This window comes from Phyllopteryx taeniolatus, chromosome 5 (genome assembly GCF_024500385.1).
Source record: "Phyllopteryx taeniolatus isolate TA_2022b chromosome 5, UOR_Ptae_1.2, whole genome shotgun sequence".
NCBI lineage: Eukaryota > Metazoa > Chordata > Actinopteri > Syngnathiformes > Syngnathidae > Phyllopteryx > Phyllopteryx taeniolatus.
The window spans coordinates 8,322,873-8,349,566 of NC_084506.1; the positions used below are offsets into that span (position 1 = coordinate 8,322,873).

Consider the following 26,694-nt stretch of genomic DNA (forward strand, 5'->3'; position numbering starts at 1 on the left):
GGAGCCTATCCCAGCTATCTTCGGGCGGGAGGCGGGGTACACCCTGAACCGGTCGCCAGCCAATCGCAGGGCCATTTTTAAATCAACTAATGAATCAGTGAGAGATTTGGCAAAAAAAAAAAATTATTTTGCTTCCAACTCTTTTGAGGACTGACTTAATGAAAGTATTACATGGAGAGTGCAAGGGCGCTGTAATAGCATAGTGTATTTGTAGTATGCAAATAGTTCTGTGCCAAAGGCCACCGCAAGCTTTGCTCTTTTAATTACCTTTTTATGCAGCAATCATTTTGATGGATAAGATATATCATAGATAAATGTGATACCAATGATATTAGAGTCCCGTTCCATATGTTTTTTGGAGAGGCAACTTTCTCACAACTTTGCAATTAGTTCTGCAGCTTTTTTTCTTCTTCTTGCAATAGCTTTAGTTGTGGCCGTGCACTTTTGCGGTAATAGTCACTGTTGTAATGCATGTCTTAAAACAAATAAAAGTGTGATTTTACACCGAAAGCTTATCACATTAATACTTGTTCTTCTGACTGTTTCTGATTGAATTCTAATAAAAAGTTTGAGCAATTGTGTGGTAATTATAGCATGGCTAAACCAACACATCTAATAGTGACATGATGCTTTTTGCAAAAATACGTTCCATACTTTAATCATTATTCCTTTCAGTTCCTGACTGTAGGTATAATGACAACATGTCCTGCAAACACTGAGCAGCCACAACATTATGAGCACTTGCACAACATAATGATATCCAATACAAGAGCTGTATCAAATATTCTACCGTTACAAATATAATAATCATTTTGCATGACATTATCAAAGAAGTACAGTATTCTTATTTATGATGACAGTTGGGGTTTGTAGCGTTGCATCTGTTTCCACGATGTTGGTTACTTTGATTAATTGCAAGAGAAGTACAAAATGATTAGCAACAGCTGTCAGTGCGGTGCTACACCACTGCAAAGTTCAACCCCAATAAACATAATGTTCAATTAACACTGTACTTCTCAACTGTGAGCATTACTATTGTTTAAACACAGACTAGTGGATACTGCTCTTGTATTCTATTATCCCATTATATTGTGCAAGCGGTCATAATGGCTGATGGCTGGTCAGTGTACAGCGGACGCCACCATTTACAGGGGATAGGGACCGAGCCCCACCGCCAATCGCGAATTGCCGTGAATAATTGATGCTCCCCTAAAAGTGATTAAACTATAACTGCGTATATTGATAGTTTGAACCATAAGTATACCACAGGCACACTTCAAGTGCTTACAAACATCTTAGTCGACACCTTCCAGCTGAGCATGTACATACACAATGTACGCGACCTCTACATAGGCCACACATCGACAATTCTGATGACGATGGTGAAGAATTACTGTAGCGGTGCAGTCCGCTGTAAAACAATGAACGATTGACTGCACAGCAAGGTGCAGGAGTAACATCCATACAGCCACGAGTGCCGACGCCCCGTGGGGCGGCCTGTGCTGGTGGGAAAGTCTGCTGCTCTACAATGGTTAGGACAACACAAATTGGTGGCTGTAGATCGCTCAAGCAATGTTCTGCTGAGATATTGGAACAGATTCCGCCGGTTCTGATGCTGTGTTTAGTCCTGGTTTGGTGAAGCTATTGTGGGCCAAAGCATCAGATATGTCCGCTGCCATTTGATCCACCCAATCCCAGTGACCGTAAATCCCAAATCTAAAATGCTGTTAGATTTGTGACTGGATGAGTGCGGCGCGGGGCTGGGACCAGAGCGAATGAGCGTGTGTGTAGACAGAATTCAATTCCGCCCGCACAAAACAACCTTCTGCCTTCTGCCGTGGAAGTTTGATTGAGTGGAGATTTAGTCGAGTGGACAACTATCAGGATGTTTTTTGGCAGTGTTTACGGCCAACAGTAACTGTTCGTTTTCTCAATTAAAGAAATGCTACAATCCATTAGATGTCATACATATTGGAGACAGTTTTAGACTTTTTTTTTTTTTTGCCAGAAAAGTTTTTCTGCCCCGAGATAGATTCCTAATTCAGTAAAGGTGTAAAAAAAAAAAATAATTCCACAAAAGGGGTATTCACAAATGCCGAACCGCGAATATGCAGTGATCCAACAGTTTATGGCCATTGATAAAACCCGACAGCCAATGGTGGCTGAAAACCTGTGCGTGCACAGTACTGCCTGTTCTATAGCTCAATCAATATTTATTCCACATTGAATTCAACTTTCAGTTCCTGTAGGTAAAATGACAGTCTCCTATATACGGCACACTATGCTATGTCCATTTCCCACAGCAAATCCAGTTCATAGAAACATGATTGCATTGCCAGATTTTGTGTCCTCAAGTCACAAAAGGGACTTGATTGACTTGAGCAAGATTTTCAATGGCTTACCATTTGTCTTAAACGTAATTGCTTTTATTCATAAAGCTTGAATTTCTATGCATCATTTACATTCTGCAGTTTACTGAAGCTGTTTGTGGTGCATGTTGTGTTCTGCTCCACCAGCCAAGCAAATTATTAATGCTTTGCATCTGCTGGTAAAAAAGAAATATGCACTTCTGATCTATAAATTTTATTCATGTGCTTCAGTGGTGTCACCTCACTATGGATTTACAATACTGTCCATCCATCCTAGCCGACAATATACAGCAGCAACAAAGTTAAAAGATTACATCTACACTTTGCTTGTTGATTAAATAGCTAACAATTCCATTTGTCTGACAGCAGTAAAAATAAATGCGGCAATTTTTGATATGCTTACAACTAAAGTAATCCGGAATGCGCAGTTCCCACAGCTTGTTTAAATTTGTGTTCCATTTCTTCTCCTTTATTGCCTGCGTGTAATCGCACCTGCTCCTTGTTCGTCAATGCGCCGCCCTGCCTGAGAGGTGCTGCTGGGAGATGATGTTTAATAGCGTTCAAGCACTGCGAATCTGCTCCCAAAAAAAAACAAAAAAAACAGCCTAATACTCTGTGACAGAAGGAAAACACCTGATGGCTCCGCACGCTGCTCCTAAACACAGAATTCCTGCAATTCCGCACAGACGCGAGTGAAGGTTTTATGCTGCAATGCTTAGTTAGTCAGAATCCATTTTTAAAGATTTTGTAGTATCATATTTCTACGTGGCAGACATGATTTGATCGGGATTGCATATTCTATCAGTATAAAAATATATATGTTTTGTGTACAGCATCTTCATAGTCACCACATACTACATAGGCAGCAGGTTGAAAAAAAAAAAAATAGAAATTTGGTCTCTTATCAAATATTTTCCGAGAATGACTGTGGGGGTTGCAATCATTTTATTGGACAGGACCGACATATGAAAGAGCATATGTGATTTGCCTGTTAAAGGAATCATAAATGGCGTCCTGCTGTGGTTTCATGACAATAAGCCAGCCAGAACTCGAATTTGATCGATAGTATTGATTTGGGCGCACACTTCGGATTGGATATTGTTTAGCACATTGGATGTACAAGGCTGCAGTCTTATATTGCCATTAATAGAGGCCACTGCAATAATAGCTCAAATTACTGTAATCCTTCGCTCTGAATACATGCGCACGCACACCCGCCAACACACACACACACACACACACATACCTGTGCTGATTATTTGAACGGAACATTGAGGTTCAATTATATAAAGCACATTCCCTTTTGTTCTTGTAAGATATGATTAGATGTGGTCTGTATGGTTTCATTGATTGCTGATCAATAGTCGAGTGCAGTCATGTTGCTCAATTCGTGTTGCTGCTCTTTAACTGTGTGCTTTTGTGTACATCATTTTCATGAGTGACTGAGGTTGCAGCTCAGGATGATGTAAGCTTGTGTTAATTCAGCGTAGACAGTGAAGGCTTTGTTCCGTGCCCTTTGGTGCAGCACAGGCCTCGCTTATGTGACCCCTACCATTGTCGCACCATGTGAATTTGAGTCTTTGTTTTGCTGCCACAGTTGAATCAAATAATGGTGCTGGGGAGGGAAAAAATGCTTTCAATTTGAATACTTTCCCTCCTTAAATTGAGCTTGCATTTTTGCATCATTAAGTTGTTTATTTTTCTCAGTACTCGTGTGTGTGCCTTAACTCTGTTACTTTAATCTTTCTTCTTTAAGTATTTGGGTTTTTTGGGAAATGCAAAAAAACCGAAAAAACAGTAAGTAGAAGAGGTCAGACTTTGATGTTTATGCTGCTTTGGTATGGTGTTTCAGAACAACATAAGATCAAGACAAAGATTTCCATCTTCTCCTTTAGTAGGGGTGATACAGTATGTTGAGTTAGTCTTTGTGGGCGGACTTAATCAGCAGTTTCACAGTCTCCAATGTTAATGTGAAAGCACAGGTATACTTAACACAGGATGAGATGAGTTATAACTTGCTTTGCTTTATTCACTGACCTATTTGAAGTGCATCGCCGGCATTATACAGCAGACGCAAAGACAAAACTGTGCACATTTGCTAATCGGTAGAAAGGCACCCTTCTTACGTCAAACATTAGTGCTTAAAAGATTCCACAGAGATCCATACAGTTTTTGTGATTTTGTAAATTGAATTGAATTTTCTTTTTTTCCTTGCTTGTGAATGCTTTCTTTGTTTTCCCAGAATTTGAATGCACTTAATGTTCCCTTTGTTCTCTCTTTAGGTCTGAGCTGCAACAAGCTGAGATTTCATCTGATCAGCATGAATCCACATCCTGTTTTAAACTGAATAAGTACAAGCAAGCCAGCACACATTTCACTGCAGACCTTTCAAACACCCCTGACCACTAGTCTGTAACTTTAGCCAGACACTGAAAGGACAGATTCATTAGGCCGCCCACCCGCCCAATTAGGAGCCAGATGGCGCTTCTGGCCAATCAAATCATGGATGCAAGAATTCTCAGCAGCATGAATGGGAGAGTGGAGCTCTCGCAGTTATTGAGGGTTACAAATCAAAGCATTGTTACCCAGGTAAACTCGGCTCAGGATGACAATCGCAAGAACAGAAAGTATCCTTGTCCGTTGTGTGGTAAGCGTTTCCGCTTTAACAGCATCCTTTCGCTGCACATGCGTACGCACACTGGCGAAAAGCCCTTCAAGTGCCCCTACTGCGACCACCGGGCTGCACAGAAGGGCAACCTGAAGATACACCTGCGTACCCACAAGCAAGGCATTCTGGGTAAAGGCCGTGGACGCATTCGAGAGGAGAACAGGTTGCTTCATGAGCTCGAGGAAAGGGCCATACTGAGGGACAGGCACATGCGAGCCGGTCGTGTCGGCCCTCAGCAAACATCCGTCATAACCCAACTTCAACAACCCCAAAAGGCCCAGACTCCAAACCAGTTCCCCAACAACAAACCGACGGCCTCCACGTCCCCTAAAGCCACCGTGATGCAGGATGAGCCCGTCCAGGCTCCACCCACGGGCTTTCGCTGCTCCTTCTGTAAGGGCAAGTTCAGGAAGCAGCAGGAGCTTGAACGTCACATCCGGATTCTGCACAAACCCTACAAGTGCACCTTGTGTGAGTTTGCTGCGGCGCATGAGGAGGAGCTTATTGGTCATGTTGAGACAACGCACATTACTACTGATTCAGCTCCAGGACATAAACCCGCAGCGGAGGGCAACAACAAGGGGAAGCCCGGTGGTGAATTTCCCTGTGATGTTTGTGGACAAACCTTTAGCCAGGCCTGGTTCCTCAAGGGTCACATGAGGAAACACAAGGACTCTTTTGAGCACTGCTGTCAAATTTGTGGCCGTCGCTTCAAAGAACCCTGGTTTCTCAAGAACCATATGAAGGTCCACCTGAATAAGCTGGCCTCTAAGGCTCATCTCCCCCCTCAGCATGACAACTCTGTTAACATGAATCATTTAACAGAAGACTATCAGAGCAACCTCTACTCGCAGTACATCTCCCGCATTCACAACCGGCTCCTCACAGCCGACAGTGCTGACCAGGCAGATTATAGCCAGTTACTCGCCACGGCGGGTCTTGACATCAGCGTTAGAGAGATGCTAGGTCGCGGGGTTTCCCCGAGTCTCGGTCCGCTCACTGATACGAAGAGCTCCTCTTTGTTGGGCTGGAATCACCTTCACCCTTCCCTGAGCGCCGCCAATCTGGACTATTTGCAGAAGGTCGTCTCCGGCAGGGATGCAGTGAGCTACTCAGGCTGGCAGATCATGACACCCCCGCAGCACATCTTCAACACTAAGGATCAGCAGCACCGGCACAGCTCCTCCTACCTGCCTGAGCGACGCCTCCCCGTGGATGACGGCAAAGTGGGTCTCGCTGACCAAGACGGCAACGTGAGCAGCCGACCCAGCAGCGAAGGCAGCCTCAGCCATCACGGGCCGACCGAGGTCGTGACAGAGACTGGAGGCTCCCTCTCTGGAAGCACCCTTGAACACCGACCGCAATCCTCTTCTCCAGCTTCAGCTAGAGGTAATATAGTTTAGAGTTTAGAGATGACACGGCTAATGATAGGGTTTGTTTCAATGGAGAGGTTACTTGATTATTGGGAGGCTCAAGTTACCCTTAATGTAAGAAATAATTAAAAAAAACATATGTATGGAATGGATAAATATTATTATTATTATTATTATTATTGTTCATTTTCTGTACCGCTTTTCCTCACCTGGGCTGCGGGCGTGCTAAGCCTATCCCAGCTGACTCTGGGCGAGAGGCGGGTGAACTGGTCACCAGCCAATCGCAGGGCACATATAGACCAACAACCATTCGGACCCACATTCACACCTACGGGCAATTTAGAGTCTTCACTCAACCTACCACGCATATTTTTTGGGGATGTGGGAGGAAACCGGAGCGCCCAGAGAAAACCCACGCAAGCACCGGGAGAACATGCAAACTCCACACAGGCGAGGCCGGATTTGAACCGTCTCGGTCTTCAGAAATGTGAGGTGGATGTGCTAACCAGTCGGTCACTGTGCCGCCCATTATTATTATTATTAAAAATATTCATTCTTAAAGAGTATTTTTTTATTATGTCCAAAAATAGTATCCACAACCCGACTTTTTTCCCCCCCCAGCATCTATTATTCAATCTGTACGAACCCAATCCCTTGAAGGAAGCCATTTTCCCCATCGGAAATAATAAGATGGCGACATTTCAGTTCCAGGGTCAAACTGTCACCATCATAAAACATTTATTTGTAACTGTACTTGATGCTTATTCACTTGAATACAAGTATCAGTGAAGACGTTAACCACGAACGATCTGAAGCCTGCCGCGCACCGAGCGATGCGGGTGAACCCGACCGAACTCTCGCGCAGCGTGCGGGTTTCGGCAACTAGTTTTCTTCACGTCAACTTACCTTATCGAAATTTGAATCGCCGTTGCATGTTGTAGCAACGTCGCAGATGACAGCCAATCAAAATGCCCGTAAGATTTCCAACATGCTAAAAATACGTCCGGAATTTAAGCTGACCGCCGTCAAGTCATACAAATACGATATATGAAGTGCACATACATATATTGTGTGCGTGTGTGTTTTGCAACAATACTTAACTATATTTGTAATTGTATATTTGCCTGGGCATGAAATACTGACGCTTGCAGTCTGTTTCTTTCTACTTTTCTTATCGCGGTGGTTGTCGAACTGCACAACATCACGACGGTGGTTTTGGTTTCGCCTGTTTAGCTACACAAAAGGGCAAATATTAGAAACAGGTGTCAGTATGAGAGCATGCAGTTTGCAAGCTACAACCACAATAATAGATACGAATACCTCTCAGACACTGTCACTCAGAACTGAGAATTGTGATATTTGAAAAGGCAGACTTTGTATCCAACACTCATTAGCGATCTCAATGTGGACCACTGAGCAGAGTTGGAAAGGTATTTGACATTTAGTGCGTTGATTTTTTTTCCTATATGCATTTTACAATACCAATATTCAAAAGCACGCAGATAAAAGAATGGAGAGATGAATAACCTTCAATAAATGTCCAGGGCAGATTTAAAGTGCAGATGTTCATCTATTACATGTCATAGCCTGTAGCCCTTACATCATATTTTAATGTTCTGGCAAGTCCCCTAACTTCATGGAACATGAAGTAGTGAATCACTTTAGCATGCCTTTAATATTTTTCCAGCTTTCTTTGTCTTGTCAGCGGGGTTGAAAAGAAATTGTCAAACGACTGCATCTCATAATCTTCAATGTATGTTTTCATCCTTCAAACATTGTCGCAGCAATGTGACAGGTGTAGCTTCGTCTTTCTTCTACATAAGAGAAGCTGGATGTGGAATGCAGGGTCAGCAACAGCACAGATTTTACTGTCATCCACAAGAACGTCGTCTTCGTCTTCTTCTTTTTTTTTTTTAAGATAATGGCATCATGGGCATTGTAGGGATAATTAGTACCCTCTATTTTATATCTGTCACATTCTCAAGCATTTGCCTCCGGGGGCACAAGATGTTAATGCATGCCATCTGGTGTTTTTAATGATTTGATATATACCACCCAGTGATTTTTATGATTTGATCTACCACCTGGTATTTTTATTGATAGTCTTCTGTTCCACCTGGTGGTTCGGATGATTTGGCTCTCTGGGTAAATGCCATTCTTGTCATGGCATCCTGCTAACATGCTATCATGGGCCTAAATTACTGCCATAACACTTAAGAGAAGAGAGGACAGTAAAGCCATACTGTGTTGTTTTCCCATCAGTTTGTCACTATGGTTGTTGTTTACTACTAAGTAAAGTCCATCCAAGTCTGATGTGCTCTTGCGGGCCGTTGAGCAGAGATAAATGGATCAGGCCTAATCTCTTTAGATGTTTTGTTTACACATTGTGCACATATACTGCTATCTGCATATTTTACATGGAAATGCAGGCATGTATCGGCTGAATCCACTTGTAGTTTCGCTTTAAGTAACATGTTTAATCACTGTTGTTTTCACTTCTCCCCTATCTCCAAGACCATATGCTGTCATTTGCAGGAAACCTTTATGATCGCTGGCGAGCTGAGGATTTGAGCGCAAAACAGCGCAGGGATGGCACATTCAGCATCAGACTCTAATTTCAGTCAATATTAAGCATGGAAACTAATTCATTGTAAAGGTCAGGCGTCATTGCTTTAGTCAATGATGAATCCGGCGGGCTCCCGCCCTCTCCTCTCTCCTCTCTCTCTCTCTCTCTCTCTCTCTCTCTCTCTCTCTCTCTCTCTCTCGCTTTCTCCCCCCCTCCCTTTCCTCTCTGTTCTTAGTCCTGTGTAATGGTAGGCTCACTCTGGGGGCTTAGCACCGCATTGTTTAGCTCTGACAATATATCCCTGAGACCTCTGCAGCTGCTCCCCGTGCTCACAATGACAGATTAATTAACACAATCACACATTGCTGGCCCGGGCTCAACACTCAGGTCTGCTACAGGACAGATAGGTAAATCCTACACATATGGCCAACACGCACCACTTGATGAGGCTTTAATAACTGGGGATAAGTTTTTCGGAGATGGGGGTGGGGGGTGTGTTGTCACTGATCAAGTCTGCCTTTTTGGATGGTCGGATGTCAAGGAAGGGGAGGAGGGAGGAAGTGAGAAAGTGTTTTCTAATTCAGGAGAGCTGAGATGCTGAGAAAGAGTTACCAGTGCCAGATGTTCAGCTTGAGGAACATTGATTAGTCCAGAATTACTGGCTGCATTATTCATACTATAGCCTATGGTGGTCATGATGTTATTGATGTTCTCAATATGGAAGGCAAATATAGTACAGTCACGGCTGTCAGGGTGAGAGACGGTTCCTTTGTTTGACATGTTCAGATCCTGCTCGGGATTTAGATTGCGAGCGACAAATAGCATCTTAAATTAGAAATCACAGTCTGCTTTCAATAGGAGGCAAATTGCTTCGCTCGGTATCTGATCAGGGCAGATTTCAGAATGCACATAGGAGGAAGGAATGACTCCGTTTAGGATGTTTAACTAATGAAGGATGCATGCTTCAGGCTTGTGACCTACATTGGTCCAGCTTAGAGGAAAACATATCCCAAACGATTTTAAAATGCTCTGACACATCATAATTAAGTAGTCCGTTTAGTACTTTTAACCTCGAGGTCAGTAAGCAGACACCATGTGATGATGTCCTCTTGCACGATCTCGCCTTAATTCTCTCTTTGTAATCAAGTGTCCTTTTAAACTGTTACAATCAAGGCAGCCAGAACTAATAATTTCCTGTAAAAACCTAACGATTTGACCAGAGGAGCCGTCTGTCAAAGCACGCTGCTGTGCACAATATCACTTTTCCTTGAGCTGCTTCTATTACTGGCGTCTCTACTTTGTGATTGATGGCAGGAAAAGGTTAACGGCTAGCTACCCTTTGCAGAACAGTAAACAAAATAGTTTTGAGTTACAGAGGAATAAATGTGGAAGGAACCATAAATTACTACCAGTATGAAGAATTGCTGATTCATTAATCATGTGAAAATAATTCCCAAATGAAGTCGCATGTAGCTTATTCTATCATCAGGTTGGTATAGGTACACGCATAAATGTTTGGCAGTCCAAATATGTCAGTCCTTGATTGACCCTTAAAACTACTTTAACATCATTATCAACAATGGCAATATTCCTACATTACTGACTCTTTATTGAGTGATGACGTAAACAGTGGTTTCATATTTCTCGACCTCTCAAGTGAATGGACACAATAGAGTTACGTTCACATTTACGATAATGCGATTCACATATTTTTCATGCGAGTTCAGCTGTCAGTTCAGCCTGTTCTTTATTCAGGGGAAAACAGTAACGGAGTTCAGCGGTACAGTATAACAAACAATTCTCCCTTCGGAGTAGTATAATTTCATACTGTATGTAACAATCCTGGGTTATCAGGAACGTCTCCATTGATGGATGAACGAGATTTGCCCTCGCATTATTTATCCCACTCTGCTGCAACAATGTGCGTATGCATTTGTGATCAGATTTGAAAGGTGTTACTCTTTTTAATAAATGTCACTCAGACTGGTTTAAGCAGACAGATTACCTGTTAGCTTTCTGCGCCTCAGTCGCACTTCTGTCATTTAATCCTCTTTTTAATTATTATTGCAGATATGAGACTCAAATTAAGCTCAAAATGCTTGTTTTCCTAGCATGCAGATAAAAAGATTTACCCAGGGAGTTTTGAACACCTGCCCTGAAATATTGTTTCCACTGCAGCCTGAATGCCATGTGGCTTAATTGACTTGGAAACGTCCCAAATGCGTCATTGACTATGTGGTCTAATTAATATTAATAATATATGCTATTATAAACATCAAAGAACATCTGGCGCCCCTGTTTTCCTCACCAGTCTGCCGCGCGACTCCCACTCCGTTTCATCTTAAAGCGAACCAGCCACCATTAATAACTGTTTTGCATCTCAGGTGCTTGATTGCACATATAGAAAGAGGCACACTCTATACAGTTTGATGTCAACAATATAACTGCCCAAAGGCTGTGTAAGCATATACTACGCGAGGCTGTGATTGCATTGATGGGGTTGTATGGGTGTAAATCTTATAGCCAATTTCCATACCAAATGAATCACTTGTCCAAGTACGTTTGCTCACTTCCTTTTCTTTTTTTCAGGCTTGCCTGAGGCTTTTATATATTTATTTACAGTTTTCTCTGCACATCCAGTAAGGTCAGATAACGCATATGCATCACTTTATTATACGTTCTGTGTTAGGCGAGAGAGGCGGCAGCTTGTAATGATGCAGTAATTGGAGTTTTGGTTGATAAATCTAAGCTCTGGAATAACTCCCCTCACATATTGTGAGCCTCGACAGTGTAAGTAAATCTTAAACTGATTAAGTTAGCATGAACCAGGCAATCACACAGAGATGGCACCCATCCAAAGGAAGAGCAAAAAAAGCAGCAGAATCTTTATGTTGTTTTACTGCCGTCATGTAAGCTGGCAAATGACTTTAGGATGCTGAAAGATGAGGTCAGCTTTGTGTTTTCTGCATTTGGAGCTGACCGGCAATGTCATCGTAAATTTAAACCGCAGAATAATTGAGATGTATGGAGAGCATCTGAAAGAGTTCCATTAAGCAGTTTTGATTTTCTTTTTTTTTTTTTTTTTTTTGCGGTCTTACTGGAGACATAAGGGCGTGGCACTGTTAAAGCCCCTTTCCCGCTCATGCACATCCATGATGCTGGTTGCTGTGCAACATACCCACACATACTGTATACTGTACAGATACACAGGCCGTGTGCACAATCAAATATATCTGTATCGAACATTGCTATTGCCGTTGAAAGTTTTTGCCTCCCTCAGGTTACGTGTATTATATGCATTGTGTCTCGTATAAGGTAAACAAAAGGCAGTTCTACAACACTGAAATCTACTGCCACAATAACAAACACACCGAGGGGCCACTTGACGAACACGTCCGAAACGCAAGGAAAATCAGTTCAAGAGCTGCAATAAAAAAAATGTTCGTTTGCCAGGATGCAGTAATAATTCTGATCGTTAAGTGACACAGAGATATCAGATTTACAATATGTTATTGTCGTCGTAGTTTTCAGTGGTGTGGAACTGCACCGTTTCACACTGAGTGCTGTTTGTGTTATTACTTGGTCACCTAGTTTAGCTACATGAGAGTCAAAGCTATACTTCTGCAAAGGTGTCAATCCAAATTGATTTCACAATCGATTATAAGGATCTTATGAGATTGTGCAGGTGTGCCTAACGTTGAGGTCTGTGAGTGTTTATGCACAGTGCAGAGCGGAGGGACCGTCTTTTGTTCAAGGACGGTGATATTTTATGGAATTCTACATTACAAACATAAAAAAGAGAAACCCTCCTTTTATTACCATTCACTGCACTATAGTAGTTTTTCTATTAAAGTTGGAATCAAAGTCGAGTGCTGACTTCAGATCATTAGATCTGGAGGATTACCTCAGGGTCACATCTCGAGGTGTATGAAATTGATATTTCTCTGGCGGGGATGAATCACTGTTGTAACTCAGATATTAGTCCATTAAAGAAGAACAATAAGGCATCAATATGCATGGAATTAAATTAATGGTGGTGGGTTTATCTGCCTATCCCAGACGCATCCCTAAAAGACACAGTATAATGTATGGCCTGACCTTCAAATGCCAAGAGAGTGTTGGGCAATAAACTGCCAATATTTGTGGCTTAATGGCGTTGGATGACTTTTACTGTAATTGGAATGGCAGCGGAACAGCTGGGCTGTTTAAAGACAGTATGAGGCCGACGATCTCTTACTCAAAACGGTCACGAGGAAGTGTGTTTAACCCTGGAGGGTGTTTCTGGGAATATTAGGAGGATCACTTTGTAGGTAAACACAAAAAAGCAGACGTTATGAATTTCATATTGTTAAAGGTTGAGGGGGATTAAAGCTCTTACAAAAAAGGAGAAGAATCACTCTGCCCTTCTTTACATTAATAAACATTTTGGACGTGAAATGAAAAAAATACATTGAGCTCTCGTACATTGTGGTTAATCAGAGCTGGCCACATGACTGTCAAACCCATTTACCGCCCTTTGATAGAAGAGGGCTCTCTCTCTTTTTGTGTCTGCAACCACCGCCTTCTTTTGGATCTTGTACAATTTCACTCTTTTATTATTTCTGGAGGAATCTTATTTAGTGTTAACATCTTTGGGTGTATTTATTGCACACGGTGGTGGCATCCATACTGTAAAATGATGGATCACTGGAGCTGAAAGCTGATTACAAGCATGATTTACTGCGGGGCACCGCTTAAATCATTCAACTCAGCCCGGTATGCGACTGCAACATTTTTCATGTCGAGAACAGTCGTTGCTACATGTGCCTTTCTCGAGACAAAATGCTTGCTATGCACACGCAATTTGATAATGTGTTTTCTGCTCTTGTGTGCGTTAGGCGACAGTGTCTACAAGTGTCCACCCTCCAGCGACCACACCGCCATTGGTTTCCAGCTGGACCGCTACCACTTCCCGTCCTGGCAGAACAGCAGGGATCTGTCCTCTCCACTGCAGCCCGCCAGCAGCAGAAGCTCCAGCCCCAACCCGAAGCTGCGACCCAGGTCCAGGGAGGACAGGAGCCCTATGAGCGCTCACTTCCTTTCCACAGACAGAGAAAATGGCCTGCTGGTCCCTGACAAGAATCCAGCCAGTAAAAGTCCTTCTTCTGCCCACACCAACAAGTCCCAGTATGAGCCTTTAGACTTGTCCGTTTCCTCTCATTCCACCATGTCTACTGCTCTACTGGTCCAAATGTCTGGGGTCTTCAGCAATGGACTCAATCCACTTCAAAATTACGCCGCTGAACTCGATGTGAAACCTGCATATAGGTGTGATCTTTTGGGAATAAAAGAAGGTGTGGACAAACATAATATTGGGTCAAAAGGGCTCAGTGTGGAAGGTGAAGATGGAAAAACTTGCATTGAAGGAGATAGGGAAGAAGCAAATGAAGAAGCAGTTGAATGGAAGATGCTGAACGATGGGGGCCAGGCTGACGTCCTGGGAAAGAAGCGTGACGAGATAGGCCCGTGGTCTGCGGCAGAAACGACAATGGCCTCACCTGACAACCTGGCTCCAGATCAGATCAACCCCTATCAGCAAGCTGGCCTGCTCTCGCTCCTCAGAGCCCAGAAGAACCGGAGCGGCACCCATAGGACCACCCTGAATGTGGGCAACATGAATAATGTTGCGTCAGGTAAGCATCAGTGATTCCCATCCCAACTAGTGTGCTGTGGCACATTACTGTGCTGTGAGAGATCATTAAATGTATCCAATTTGACTTGCTTTACTACAAATTATGTATCTGTGTTCAAAAACAGTGCCGTGAGAAGTAATGGCCCCCTCCTCAAATTTTGATATTTTTGCAGTTTTCCCCACTTTAATGTTTAAGATCATCAAAGAAAAGTACATATCAGACGAAGATAACCCAAGTAAACAAAAATGCTGTTTCTAAATGATGATTTTATTTATTAAGACGGAAAAAAAAACCCTACTCAAACCTACCTGGCCTTGTGTGAAAATATAATTGCACCCCTTGTTAAATCATGAATTAACTTTGGCTAATCACATTTTTTTGGGGTTCATTTTCACTAACCACCCGGAAATATCTCAAAAAGCTGCAACCAAATGTCATGATCCAAAGAAATTCAAGAACGGACAAGAAATAAAGTAATTGACATCTGTCAGTCTGGAAAGGCTTACAAAGCCATTTCTAAAGCTTTAGGCTTCTAGTGAACCACAGTGAGAACCATTATCCACAAATGAAGAAAACATGGAACAGTGGTGCACCTTTCCAGGAGTGGCTGGCCTAGAGAAATTTCCCCAAGAACACAGCGGCGACTCATCCAGGAGGTCATAAAGGAACCCAGGACGACATCAAAAGAACTACAGAACTCCCTTGCCTCAGTTAAGGTCAGTGTTCATGGTTCAATAACAAGGAAGAGACTGGGCAAAAATGTTATCCATAGCAGAGTTCTAAGGCAAAAACCACTGTTGACCAAAAAAGAACATAATGCTTGTCTTAAAAAAAACAAATAAACCTCTGAATGACTGTTGTATGGACTGACGAGACAAAAGTTGAAGTCTTCGGATGGCGTGTCTTATTACATCTGGTGTAAATGTAACAGAGCATTTCTGAAAAAGAACGTCATACCAACAGTCAAACATGGTGGTGGTCAGTGTTGGGAAAGTAGTTCAACTAGTTCGAAGTTCACTTCGCTGTTCCAAAAATGAACTGGTTCAGTTCACAGTTTGTAATTCAAAATTTTGAACAAAGTTCACCGTTCCAAACATTTTTTTCCCAATATGTTGCTGATGGGCTATTTCCTTCAAAATACTCGCATTTCATTTCCTCATTGTTGCAACCCATTCAGTCCACACAAGTAACCAGCTGCAGCTTTTACCCTACAATCTAAAAAAACAGGAGGAAAAACTTGAATAGTCTTTTTTTTTTCCAATGAGGAAATAAAAAAAAACAAAAAAAAACAGGACTTTTGTCCTTAATGTGCAAACAAAAACATGCAACACAGTGTGACGGGGACGATGGTAGCTGCATTTCTCGCAGCTCTGGCTGACTATATTAACAAAATATTTAATCATATCGATTCTTAAAATAAAAACTAAATCTATTCCATATTATGACAGTATGAGCTCAATAACTTTCATCGGGCAGAAATTAACTAAGTTCAGTTCAGATTGGCCCAAAATATGAAACTAGTTCTTTAACTTTCGTTCATTGAACTCATTCAGGTACAACAGTAGTGGTGGTAGTGTGATGGTCTGGGGCTGCTTCACAATTTCAGGACCTGGATGACTTGCTGTGATAGCTGAAACTATGAATTCCGCTCTTCACCAGAAAATTGTGAAGGAGAATGTTTGGCTATCAGTTTGTGAACTCAAGCTGAAGCGCACTTGGATAGCGATCCAAAACACACCTGCAAGTCAACTTCTGAATGGCTTAAAAAACAAATCAAGGTTTTGCAGTGGCCTATTCAAAGTCTCATTGAAGTGCAGTGGCATGTCCTTAGAAAGGCCGTTCATGCTCGAAAACCCTCCATTGTTGCTGAATTCGAAGAATTCTGCAAGGAAGAGTGGGCCAAAATATCTCCACAGAGATGTGAACGACTCATTGGCAGTTACAGAAAACGCTCGATTTCAGTTGTTGCTGCTGAGGATGGCCCAACCGGTTATTAGGTTTAGGGGTCCATTACTTTTTCACACAGGGCCAGAATACTTTTTTTTCCTTAATAAGAAAAATCACCATTTAAAAACTGCATTTTATGTTTACTTAGGTTATATTTGTCTGATATTTACATTTGTTTGATGCTCTTAAACATGAAAGTGAGGAAACTATGTAAAAAAAATAAGAATTTGAGAAGGGGTGGGAGGGAGGGAGGGAGGGGGGGGGGGGGGCAATAATTTTTCACCGCACTGTATCTATGCCAGTTTGGGGCGTATTTAGTCATTTGGTGGCCCAAGGCCAACCCAGTCATGGGTCAAGGTTTTAAATTCTCAAGTTTATCACGGCAGCACGGTTAGCACATGCTTGTCACAGTTCTGAGCTTGGGGGTTTGAATCCGGCTTCCTGTGTGGGTTTTCTGCGGTTACTCTGGTTTCCTCCCAGATTCCCACGACATGCACGTAAAAGGTTAAGTGAAGACTCTAAATTGTCGGTCGGTGTGAACGTGAGTGTGTGTACATTATACGTGCCCTGCGATTGACGGCAACCAGTCCAATGTGTGTGTACCCGGCCTCTAGTCCCAAGTCAGCTGGGATAGGCTCTTGCACACCCGTGACCCTAGTGAGAAAAAAGGGCTTCGAAAATGGATGGATGGATGTTTATCTTCAACAGAAACAAATTTGAGAACATTTCCGTATTTCCTGAGCAAGATAAAGTCCTTCAAATCCTGCATGAGGATTTGTATCTCGCAAGTGAATCATCGCAACGCTTTTACTGTAATTGATAAGAACAGTTATCGACATTTAATCAAGTTTACCATTTCCACCACTTTAACACTCAACATCTTCATGATGATAAGTGTCACTCATGTCACTCACTCTCCAGTTTAGCTGACACTGACAGCAGTGCTACTGCAACTGGCAGGAGCATCTGGCTCGCTTGCTGTTCTCAGTTACACACATTCGGTGTCACTTTAAAACGTTTGAAACCTTTGGTAGTTTCGACAAACACTGTTTGTTTTCCTCTCGCCTTTTCCTCTTCTGCGCTCCACTGGGATAACTCCGCTTGATTTTCCTCATAAGTTTGTGACTTTGTTTTGCTAAACTCTGTCTGAATCAATTCTGCGCAGGCGCAGTAGGAAGATGGAAGAGTCCATTGCATGAGAAGGGGGCAGTACTTGAAACTTCACGATAGATGAAGCATTTTGATGTGATTTTAAGCACTTGAATCAAGACTAAAACAATAATAATTGCTTCACATAAAAAAATACTTAATTAATGAGTTTTTGTGAAACGTTTGGGTTCCCCAGGAAATCTACTTTTTGTGACATTTTTGGGTGCTGTGCCTTGAGATTTTATTTTGTCCCCTCATATAGAATATGTTCCTTGGCTCTATGAAAGTTGAGAAACACTGTTAGATGATGGCTTTAGGATTTGAAGGTGGATACTGCCATCTAGTGGTCAAAGAAGTTCATTATCCTTTGCTTTCTGGAGCGCTTCAGGTGCTTGATCACCATCATCATCATCATCATCAGGCTTCCTAAAAATGGCCGACAAATGTGTGACGTCGTTAGCTACAACATGCCCCGCCCCCCCCCCCCAAAAAAAACAACAAACATTTTGGCAGCCACCAGTGTGAAAAGTATTTATGAACAGACCAAAACAAACAAACCTCACTGACGCCCAACAAATTTTCTTCTTCAGCCCCCCAACTGTAACTTCTAGCTGATCTGAGCTAAGGAAGACTCAGGTGCGCCTCCCTGATTACCTCCACGCTTTAAGAAGTGATATAATCTCCTTGTGTGATAGGTTACAAATGGCCCAAGCCAATCGAGCCCCCTGATAGAGAGGCTTAAAGCGCTTGTGCTGGTGTGATACGCTTGCTGAGTGCAGATTTAATAATGCTGTCTCTCAGGAGAGGGGATCCAACAGCTGGGGTCTTTGATATCCATGTATTATGAGTGCAACATGATACACCTTCACTCAACCCCACATCCTTTTTATTCCACAAGCCAATATGTTCACGCGAAAGATGGGAAAGTGCCTGTCAACTGCATTAGGGATTCACATCTGTTCCCTTTCTTTATGATTTCTAACAGCGACTCGTAGTTTTGTGTCATCCTGCGCAGATGGTTATTATAATGCGGCAAAAGGCGTCTCTCCCTTTCGAAGCCTCTCCGAGTTGTCAACCTGTCATAATTGTATAACCTAATGTCATTTACATTTCAAAATGACAAATCAGGCTCCCCTGAGGTGTCATGTTTCAAATTCCTGTATGGATAAAGGTATTGGGGCACCTGGCCTACCGGATCTGAAAAAGGAAAAACAAATACGAAGCCGGTCTCCCCCTTTGTAGGTATATGGTGCAAAAAGTCTTGTTTTAGCAACACATTATATAATATATAAGTAGACTGTCACGCAATATAGCCTCAAATGTTTTATGTGTGTGTATTCTGTTTTATAGTTTGCAGGCTATTTCCTGGCTCATGGAGGATGACAAAGAGACGGTTGATGCCATTGATGCCAAAACTCAAACGGTGACAATAAATTCATATATTTGCACCTTTATCCAGATGATCATAGAAATGTAATGAGCACCATGCATGTGACACAAAATCTTAGCAATGCTTTGAGAGAAGGACGTTGTTCCTCTCACGGTCTAAATCGACGACGGAGACTCTTCTGGCATCACGTCGCACATCTCTCACGCTTTAAATGTAAAAGTGGAAACACCTACAATCAGGAGAAATAAAGAAGAAACGTGACGGCAGTCAAATAGGGTTCTTCCACCCCAAACTCCTCTGTTCTTCATAGCAGGGCCTTCCCTAAATTGTCGTGCAAAGAGAAACAATTCAGGTGAAGAGGGAGCCCAGCGCCCGATCCGAGGGAGGCTCTTTTCATTCAAAGGTGTCGCAATACTTGTGTCCATATTTTGAATCCTGGCAGTCAAGCAGTCTCCTCCTGGAAGGAATTGTTTCAACACTCAATTCGATATGCGCCAGATTGATTTGGGTCTCATGAAGCGGATGACACGGCCCCAATTAGGCCGTAGGTGTCAGTCAAGCGGACATCGAGACAGATGAGTGACATTGAGCGTTTGCGGAGTGTCCTCCAAAAGTAAGCGAAGCAGGTGGCCCAGCAGACTGTCCTGTCTGCGGCATTGACCAGGTGGCTGTCTCCCGCTCGCCCCCATCCCTCGCACACTGGACGGCATGTCGAGTGGCACGCTGACATATTGCCGGGCACAGTGGACATGGAGTGATGCGTTTGCGCTGACAGCTCGGGTCGGCTCCAATGTGCCAACAATGGTAATTGGCCAGATGGTGACCTCTGTTTGAACCCGTCTGCTTGCTCATTAGTCTCACACGGAACAGAACCAACCCTCCCCTTGCGTTTCATCCCTGCGATGTTTTCATGCGGCCACTAGATGGTAGCATTTACCATGTTAAAATGCACTAACTTCTCCGAAACTGTGCATTCATATTTCAAAGGCTCAATTGGGGAAAGTGTTTTGATAACATGATGCCCTTGGATAACTTTGAACCAGTTGACAAATGAACCGATAAAGCTCGGCCTCTCACGGTGAATATGAGAAGATCCATACAGAAACGATTAAGAATGGAGAGAAAGAAAAGGCTCCCCGTATGAAAGCGATGAGTCATTATCTCATTGTCTGACCTCTTGAGTTTTCCCTGCGCGGAGGGAGCAAGAGAAAGGAGCGAGAAAGATGGCCGTAGATGGAGATAGATGGAGCGACAGCGAGGTGAAAGAGGAGTAAGCGGTGGCGCGCCTGTCTCCATGAGCAGATGTCGTCCGAGGGCAGCGAGAGGGCAACGCGGCCCTCTTTTGTGCCGTGCCTCTCCTCATAGAGATAATGAAGGGTGGAGTGCTGGGAAGGATGTGCAGTCATCACTCACTGTCTGTGTGCCATCAGAGCTCAGCACTGTGTCATCCGTCACCATTCAGCTCCTCTGGCCCCCGTCGGCCCCGCCGCTGTCAGCGTGGTCATTATCTCAGACACAAACACGCTCACACGCACACGCACACACATCGAAATGTGCACTTGGTCCTGATGATGTTTTGATCATTTTTGTACTGCTGACGATTCAATATTGCATGAGTCTCATCACCACGGCGTAGCTCCCCCCCTCCCCCCATATATATTTACAAATTCAAGAAAAACATCACTCAGTTTGAGTTAAAAGATGATAAGATTATGATGTAAATGATGATTATTAATAACATTGCTGCACATTGGCGCTGTGTTAAAGTCTCATTTTACTCATTTTATATGCAGGTGTGTATCACAAGTGACAAATAATTATACATTGTGCTAAACCACGGTGGGCCAAAATGTAAAATTGGGACAACGGCGCGGGCCAAACTCAATATTTCATGAAAAATCACTGAGATGCGCATGTTTCCCTTCTCTGCAGAAATGTGGCGTTAAAGTTTATCATATGACAACAAACTTACATTTTGCTTAAACACTAACACTTGATAAAGGGCATTCCAAAAAAAAAAAAAAAAAACATGAATTCAATTATGTTCTATTCTTTGTTACATCCACGTTGCTGCGCACACGACAAACAGGTCCGTCTTTTGCTTCAGTGAAGCAGACTATCTGCCTCCCACCTTGTCTTGGAAGTTGGCCATTTTTGGGAAGGGGAAGTGTAAATTTGCTCGAGGAGACCGGTAGCATAGTTGCTAACGACTGCAACAGAAAGGGAAGAGGCGCTCGCACAACACACTCGCAAAGCATTCTGGGATTTGTAATATTACTGGCGCATGTGACAAAAAGATAAAAACACTCAAAATGATGGTCATTTATCATTCTTGCCCCATTTTCGAGAGAAAATGTTCATCTATTTCTGAGCTGTTTACCAGCCCAATGTATAAAAATGAAGGTACAATAACTATAAAAGATAAACTAAAGGAATGAATATATAGTTTATAGTTTGTAAAACCTACCCTAATGAATTAATACGAGAAGATCAATTGAATCATATTATGTGCAGTTGTCTTTAAAAGTCATTGAAAATCCATTATAGAAGCATCCGATCCAACAGGTTTTTTTAAGTTTGTCATCCTTTTTGCTGGGTTTCGAAGCAACTTTGAATACATTTAAAAGAAGACAAAAAAACAAAATCCAGATGAGTGCAAACCTGACAATAAAAAAGTTCTCGGAGCTAAGACTGTCATTGCTCGTACTTTTCTCATGGATAAGATGACGTTGAACCTAAAACAAACTTATGCAGTACATGAGCGCATGCTAGCGATTAGGGCTCCAAGTGGACAAAGCAGAGCGTCCGACACGAGTGATGGCTTTAATATTTTGTCATGAACCTTAGGGTTGCGTGATATGCAGTGAAGGGGGTTGACAGTTAAAATATGGTTGCAGTTTCTATTTCATTTTTGAAGAGAGCACAGCACAAATTATGTTTCACCAGCTTTTAAAATAGCATCAGAATTTACATTATCAAGCTACCCGAGCGTTAGTGAATAGAATATATTTTGTCTTGCCTGGCTGATATATACAGTTGCTTGCTACAGTTAAAGTGTCCTTTTCGTCATAATAATAATAAACTGTCGTCTACAAAGTCAGCAATCATTGTTCTTTTCCCCCCTCCTCACTATTGGCATATCATCTCTCCCCCTCTGTCAGCACCTCACAGTCCTTGTTTTCTCATTTCCCCTGCAATCTATTTGTCCCTGTGCATGTCCATGTAAAGGTATAGGATCACACGCACCACGTGCACATTGTGCGTGATAGTGTATGTGGCCAGTTTGCAAGCTGTGGTGAAAAGCAACCTATGAATAGAGGATCATGTGGTGAAGAGATGGATGGCTGCGAGCCCACTGCTGTCTCCTCTAATTGTAAAATATTAGTTACATTAGACTCTGGTCTGTGATTAATGGAACTTATTTGGAGGTTGCACTCTCCTGGAGCTCCCCTCGCCTCCTTTGGGAGTGGGGAGGAAGGCCAGCGGCTCCGGACAGAAAGAATGAAAGACAAGCAGGGCCTGATGTAGGCGTGAGACCTTTTTGACTCATTTGAACTGACTTTTTCTTTTTTTTTTTACTCCAATGCGGAACATTGTGGAGATTGAAGCCGAGACTGTAGACAGATTTAACTATATATATAAAATCAACTTCTGTGTTTTATGTCACAATTGACTTATTTTCCATTTTCATTGAGTGACGCTTCAGGAGTGAGCTCAACAAAGGCACGTTCATTTACTATTTACAGCCCCCTTCTTTCCCATTTTAGACACACCACACACACACACGCACACCCACCACACACACACACACACACACAAAACCTTGTGTCTGATGATATTCTCATGTGTCAGGCCTTATCCTCTTTCTGATGAGTATATGTTTGTGTGTGTGTGTGTGTGTGTGTGTGAGTGTGTGTGCGTGCATGCAGGTGTGTGTCCTTTATTGGCCATCAGGTTATTATACACTAGCAGATGGAGCATTACCTTTTATTGCACACACCTTCTGTGAGTTTTCCTAAATTTCTCCCCCAAAACACATTTTTATGTAGATGCACGGCGCAGTCTTCAGCTTCCCGCAGCTGTCCGGGCTCCGATGATGAGCGTGATAGAAAGGAAAAGGGAGAAGGGGGAGGGAGAATGTGAAAAAGGCTTGAAACGGCCCTTGGTTTTTGGGAAGTGATGTCAAATGACATCAGCGCATAACGGTTTACTGTAACCGTGAATCACCGAGGAACACACTGAAGTGTGAGACAGACAGGAAAAGAAAAAGTCATTTTACGAGGTAACTTGTCTCGAATAGCACGGCAGTGAGCAAGGACACGTGTCTGTCAAAGCACAAAGGTAAATGACTCATCTGTTGAATCACATCAACGCCTTCGGGCTTTGGTGTCAAGCTGATGGTTTGCCGTACATTAAGGTCAGATAAACGCACGAAAGCGATTCGTTGCGATGCCGTGTTGTTTGTGCGGTTAAAGTGGACGACATCAAGAGGAGCGAGTGGAGTTAAGTTGCACGGGACAGACAGGAAGTTTTGACATTCCTTTCCTCTCTCAGCTGCAGACGTCTGTCATTCCTCAACTCAACTCAACTCAACACTTGAGCTTGTGTGTGTGTCTGTCTATTTATGTGTGTGTGTGTGTGTGTGTGTGTGTGCATTCATAGTGAGCAGGAAATGGGTGACAATGGATTAGAGAGGGTTTCATATGTAAAGTTCAAAATCAGCACAGCCTCTGCGAGACGACCGAGGGAATTACTCAGACGTTGTCTATGTACAAAAAAAACCCCAAAACAAAACACAACTAGTATGCTAAGTAGTAACAAGTATGATATTGTTTTTGAAAATGTCAATCTATTTTTTAAACTATAACTAAATATATACATATAATTATGGAATATGCATGAAAATGATAACAGATAATAAAACTATCCATCCATCCATCCATCCATCCATCTATTTTCTGTAGCACTTATCCTCGCTAGGTTCACAGGTGGGCTGCAGCCTAAGCCATCGTAGGAGCAAAGAGACCCTTTGGAATTTATGACATTTCTGCAGAAGTTGGCACTAATGTAGTCGGATCTCAGCTAAATCACAAGAATAAACAAATGGAATCTGCTCGAAGGAATACCACCAAATAATCCCGTTTTCATATTTTAACGAAAATAACACATAAACATCCACAGGAAAGGGAGGAAAATGTGAGTGAACTGCGGGACTTAATAACTGGTCGACCCTCCTTTGGCAGAAATAACCTGAACCAAACGTTCCCTGTAGTTGCAGATCAGTCATGCGCAATGATCGGGATGAATTTTGGACCATTCCTCTTACAAAACTGTCGCAGTCCAGCAGATTCCTGGGATTTCCAGTATGACTAGCTCGACTCAAATGAGTTGAGGTCAGGACTTTGACTGACTCACTCAAATGTTTTCTTCTTCTCAAGCCATCATGTTGTTGCTTTGCTTCTGTGTTTTGTGTCACTACCCTGTTTCAACATCCATCCTTTTTTGAGCTTTAACTGTTGGTCAGATGACCTAAAGTTCTTCTCGAAAATATCATAATAAAATTCCTTTTTCCATTGATGTGTGATTGACGGCATGGTGGACGACTGGTTAGCACATCTGCCTCAGAGTTCTGAGGACCCGGGTTCAAATCTGGCGTCACCTTTGTGGAGTTTACATGTTCTCCCCGTGCCTGTGTGGGTTTTCCCCCTGGCCCTGCGCTTTCCTCCCACATCCCAAAAACATGCATTGTAGGTTGATTGAAGACTCTAAATTGGTCCGAGGTGTGAATGTGAATGGATGTTTGTTTCGATGTGCCCTGCGATTGGCTGGCGAGCGGTTCAGGGTGTGCCCCCCTCCAGCATACCCGCGACCCTAGTGAGGAGAAGCGCTACGGAAAATGGATGGATGGATGGATGAATGTGTGATTGATGCTGTCATGTTCTGTGTTTTGGTTTGGATTGCGTTTGCTTGCTTCATGTTTTCCTGTGTTCCATGCTTTTCCATGTCTTGTGTGCTCATTTAGTTATAGTTAATAACCTTCTACCTCGTGTCGACCAATCAGCTCCCTCCGGCCACTCGTGTCTTGTCCAGGTGTTCCCCGTTGTCTCGTCAATCTGTTTGTATTTACTTCTCTGGTTTCTTTCATTTTTTGTCGGTTCATTGTCATTGTCAGGCGTTTGTCACTGTGTCACGTCATGGTTGGCCGGTTGTGCCTTGTTTTGGCTTTATTCGAGTGTTTCTTTGTTACTTTGTGTTTAGATTGTGGACTTTATTAATGGAGTATTTAGATTTTCCCGTGATCCTTGTTTTCCTTTGTTTTTGGAATTAAACATCCTTTTTTGATACTCCTGCACTACGGCGTCGCTTCCCTGCTTCCCTCCACGCTTTTGCCTTGCCTTCAAAAATTCAAAATGTGACTGATGCTTGATTTTGATTTTTTGAATACACATATGATCATGGAAGTGAATGCAACACATGATTCTGATTATTTTGATTGGTGAGCAAATACTTTTGGCAACACACACACATATATAAATAGATAGTCTCACTTGTACTGTACTTTGAAATGTTTTTTGCATGAAATTTCATCTTTGATTGTTTTTTACATCTGTGACATCTGAGACGCTGTTTTGAACAGCCAGTGGCTGGGGGTCGGCGACTTGTGAAAACTGGTTGCAGAACCTCTCACTCAGCGCCACAAATTAGTCGGTTACGGCCGCATCGCATGGTGTGCGGTGGGCCTCGGTGTGAAAACCCACACGGAGGCACTATAGTTCATTCATAGCAGTGTAAAACTCGTTTCCAGTAATGTGAGATTCTGTGGCCCTGCTATTTTATTTTCGTTACAAAAACACTTTGCATTCAATTTTCTCTCACACAGATCCAGACAGCGGATACATTTTATTTGTTAAACCCTCTTCTTTTTCGTTCCCCCCCCTAGCTCGGAAGCCATTCCCGTGCAAATACTGCCCCTACAGTGCCTCCCAGAAGGGGAACCTGAAGACACACGTCATCTGTGTTCACCGAAAACCCTTTGACAACAGCCTGTACCCCGACCGGCGTCTCCGCCGCTCGCACACGCCACAGCGGCCGTCGAGGTCGCCACCGAGCATTACGGAAGACAATCGGGCTCCGGGTCGAGAGCGGATCAACGTTGCATCACTCTGCGGGACTTGACGTTGTTGTCATGGAAACCACTGATACAGACAGTTACGATTATTGCTTTGGTAAGAACGAGATGTTAAGTTAAAAGGGTCTATTATGCACTTTCTTATGTTCTATTACAATATAACACTTTTGGGTGTTCATCCACTAAGTACTAGAGAACTGTTCCTTCACTGCTTCCTTCCTTTGTGGTTCCTTCAGCCAGATCTCTCAGTGAAAGGAATAAGGTTTTCAGATGTGCAATGTGGGAATGGTAGATTCCCTTTAAGAGCAAATGCTTATGTACATTCCAGTGTTTCTTGAAGATCCACAGTATGTATTTATCCGTAGCAATGAGGTTGCATATAATAATAATGATGATAATAAAGTCCACTGTGATGTGAAAGTATAACAATA

The 26,694-nt window shown here is 42.8% G+C and overlaps 1 protein-coding gene across 1 annotated transcript; it reads left to right on the forward strand.

The window, feature by feature from the left end:
• The first annotated feature begins 1,106 nt into the window (after positions 1–1,106).
• On the forward strand, positions 1,107–26,694 carry LOC133477727 (zinc finger protein 536-like). The gene is made up of 5 exons (XM_061772802.1): positions 1,107–1,120; positions 4,652–4,720; positions 4,811–6,426; positions 13,854–14,648; positions 26,075–26,694. The coding sequence occupies exons 1-5, from the start codon at positions 1,107–1,109 to the stop codon at positions 26,308–26,310; spliced, it is 2,730 nt and encodes a 909-aa protein (XP_061628786.1). The 3' UTR covers positions 26,311–26,694.

Bases quoted from the DNA above. Each gene is read 5' to 3' on its own strand.
- LOC133477727 (XM_061772802.1), top strand. The intron at 4,721-4,810 runs GTACAAGCAAGC...CTGAAAGGACAG, and splicing joins TCCTGTTTTAAACTGAATAA to ATTCATTAGGCCGCCCACCC. The intron at 14,649-26,074 runs GTAAGCATCAGT...TCCCCCCCCTAG, and splicing joins CATGAATAATGTTGCGTCAG to CTCGGAAGCCATTCCCGTGC.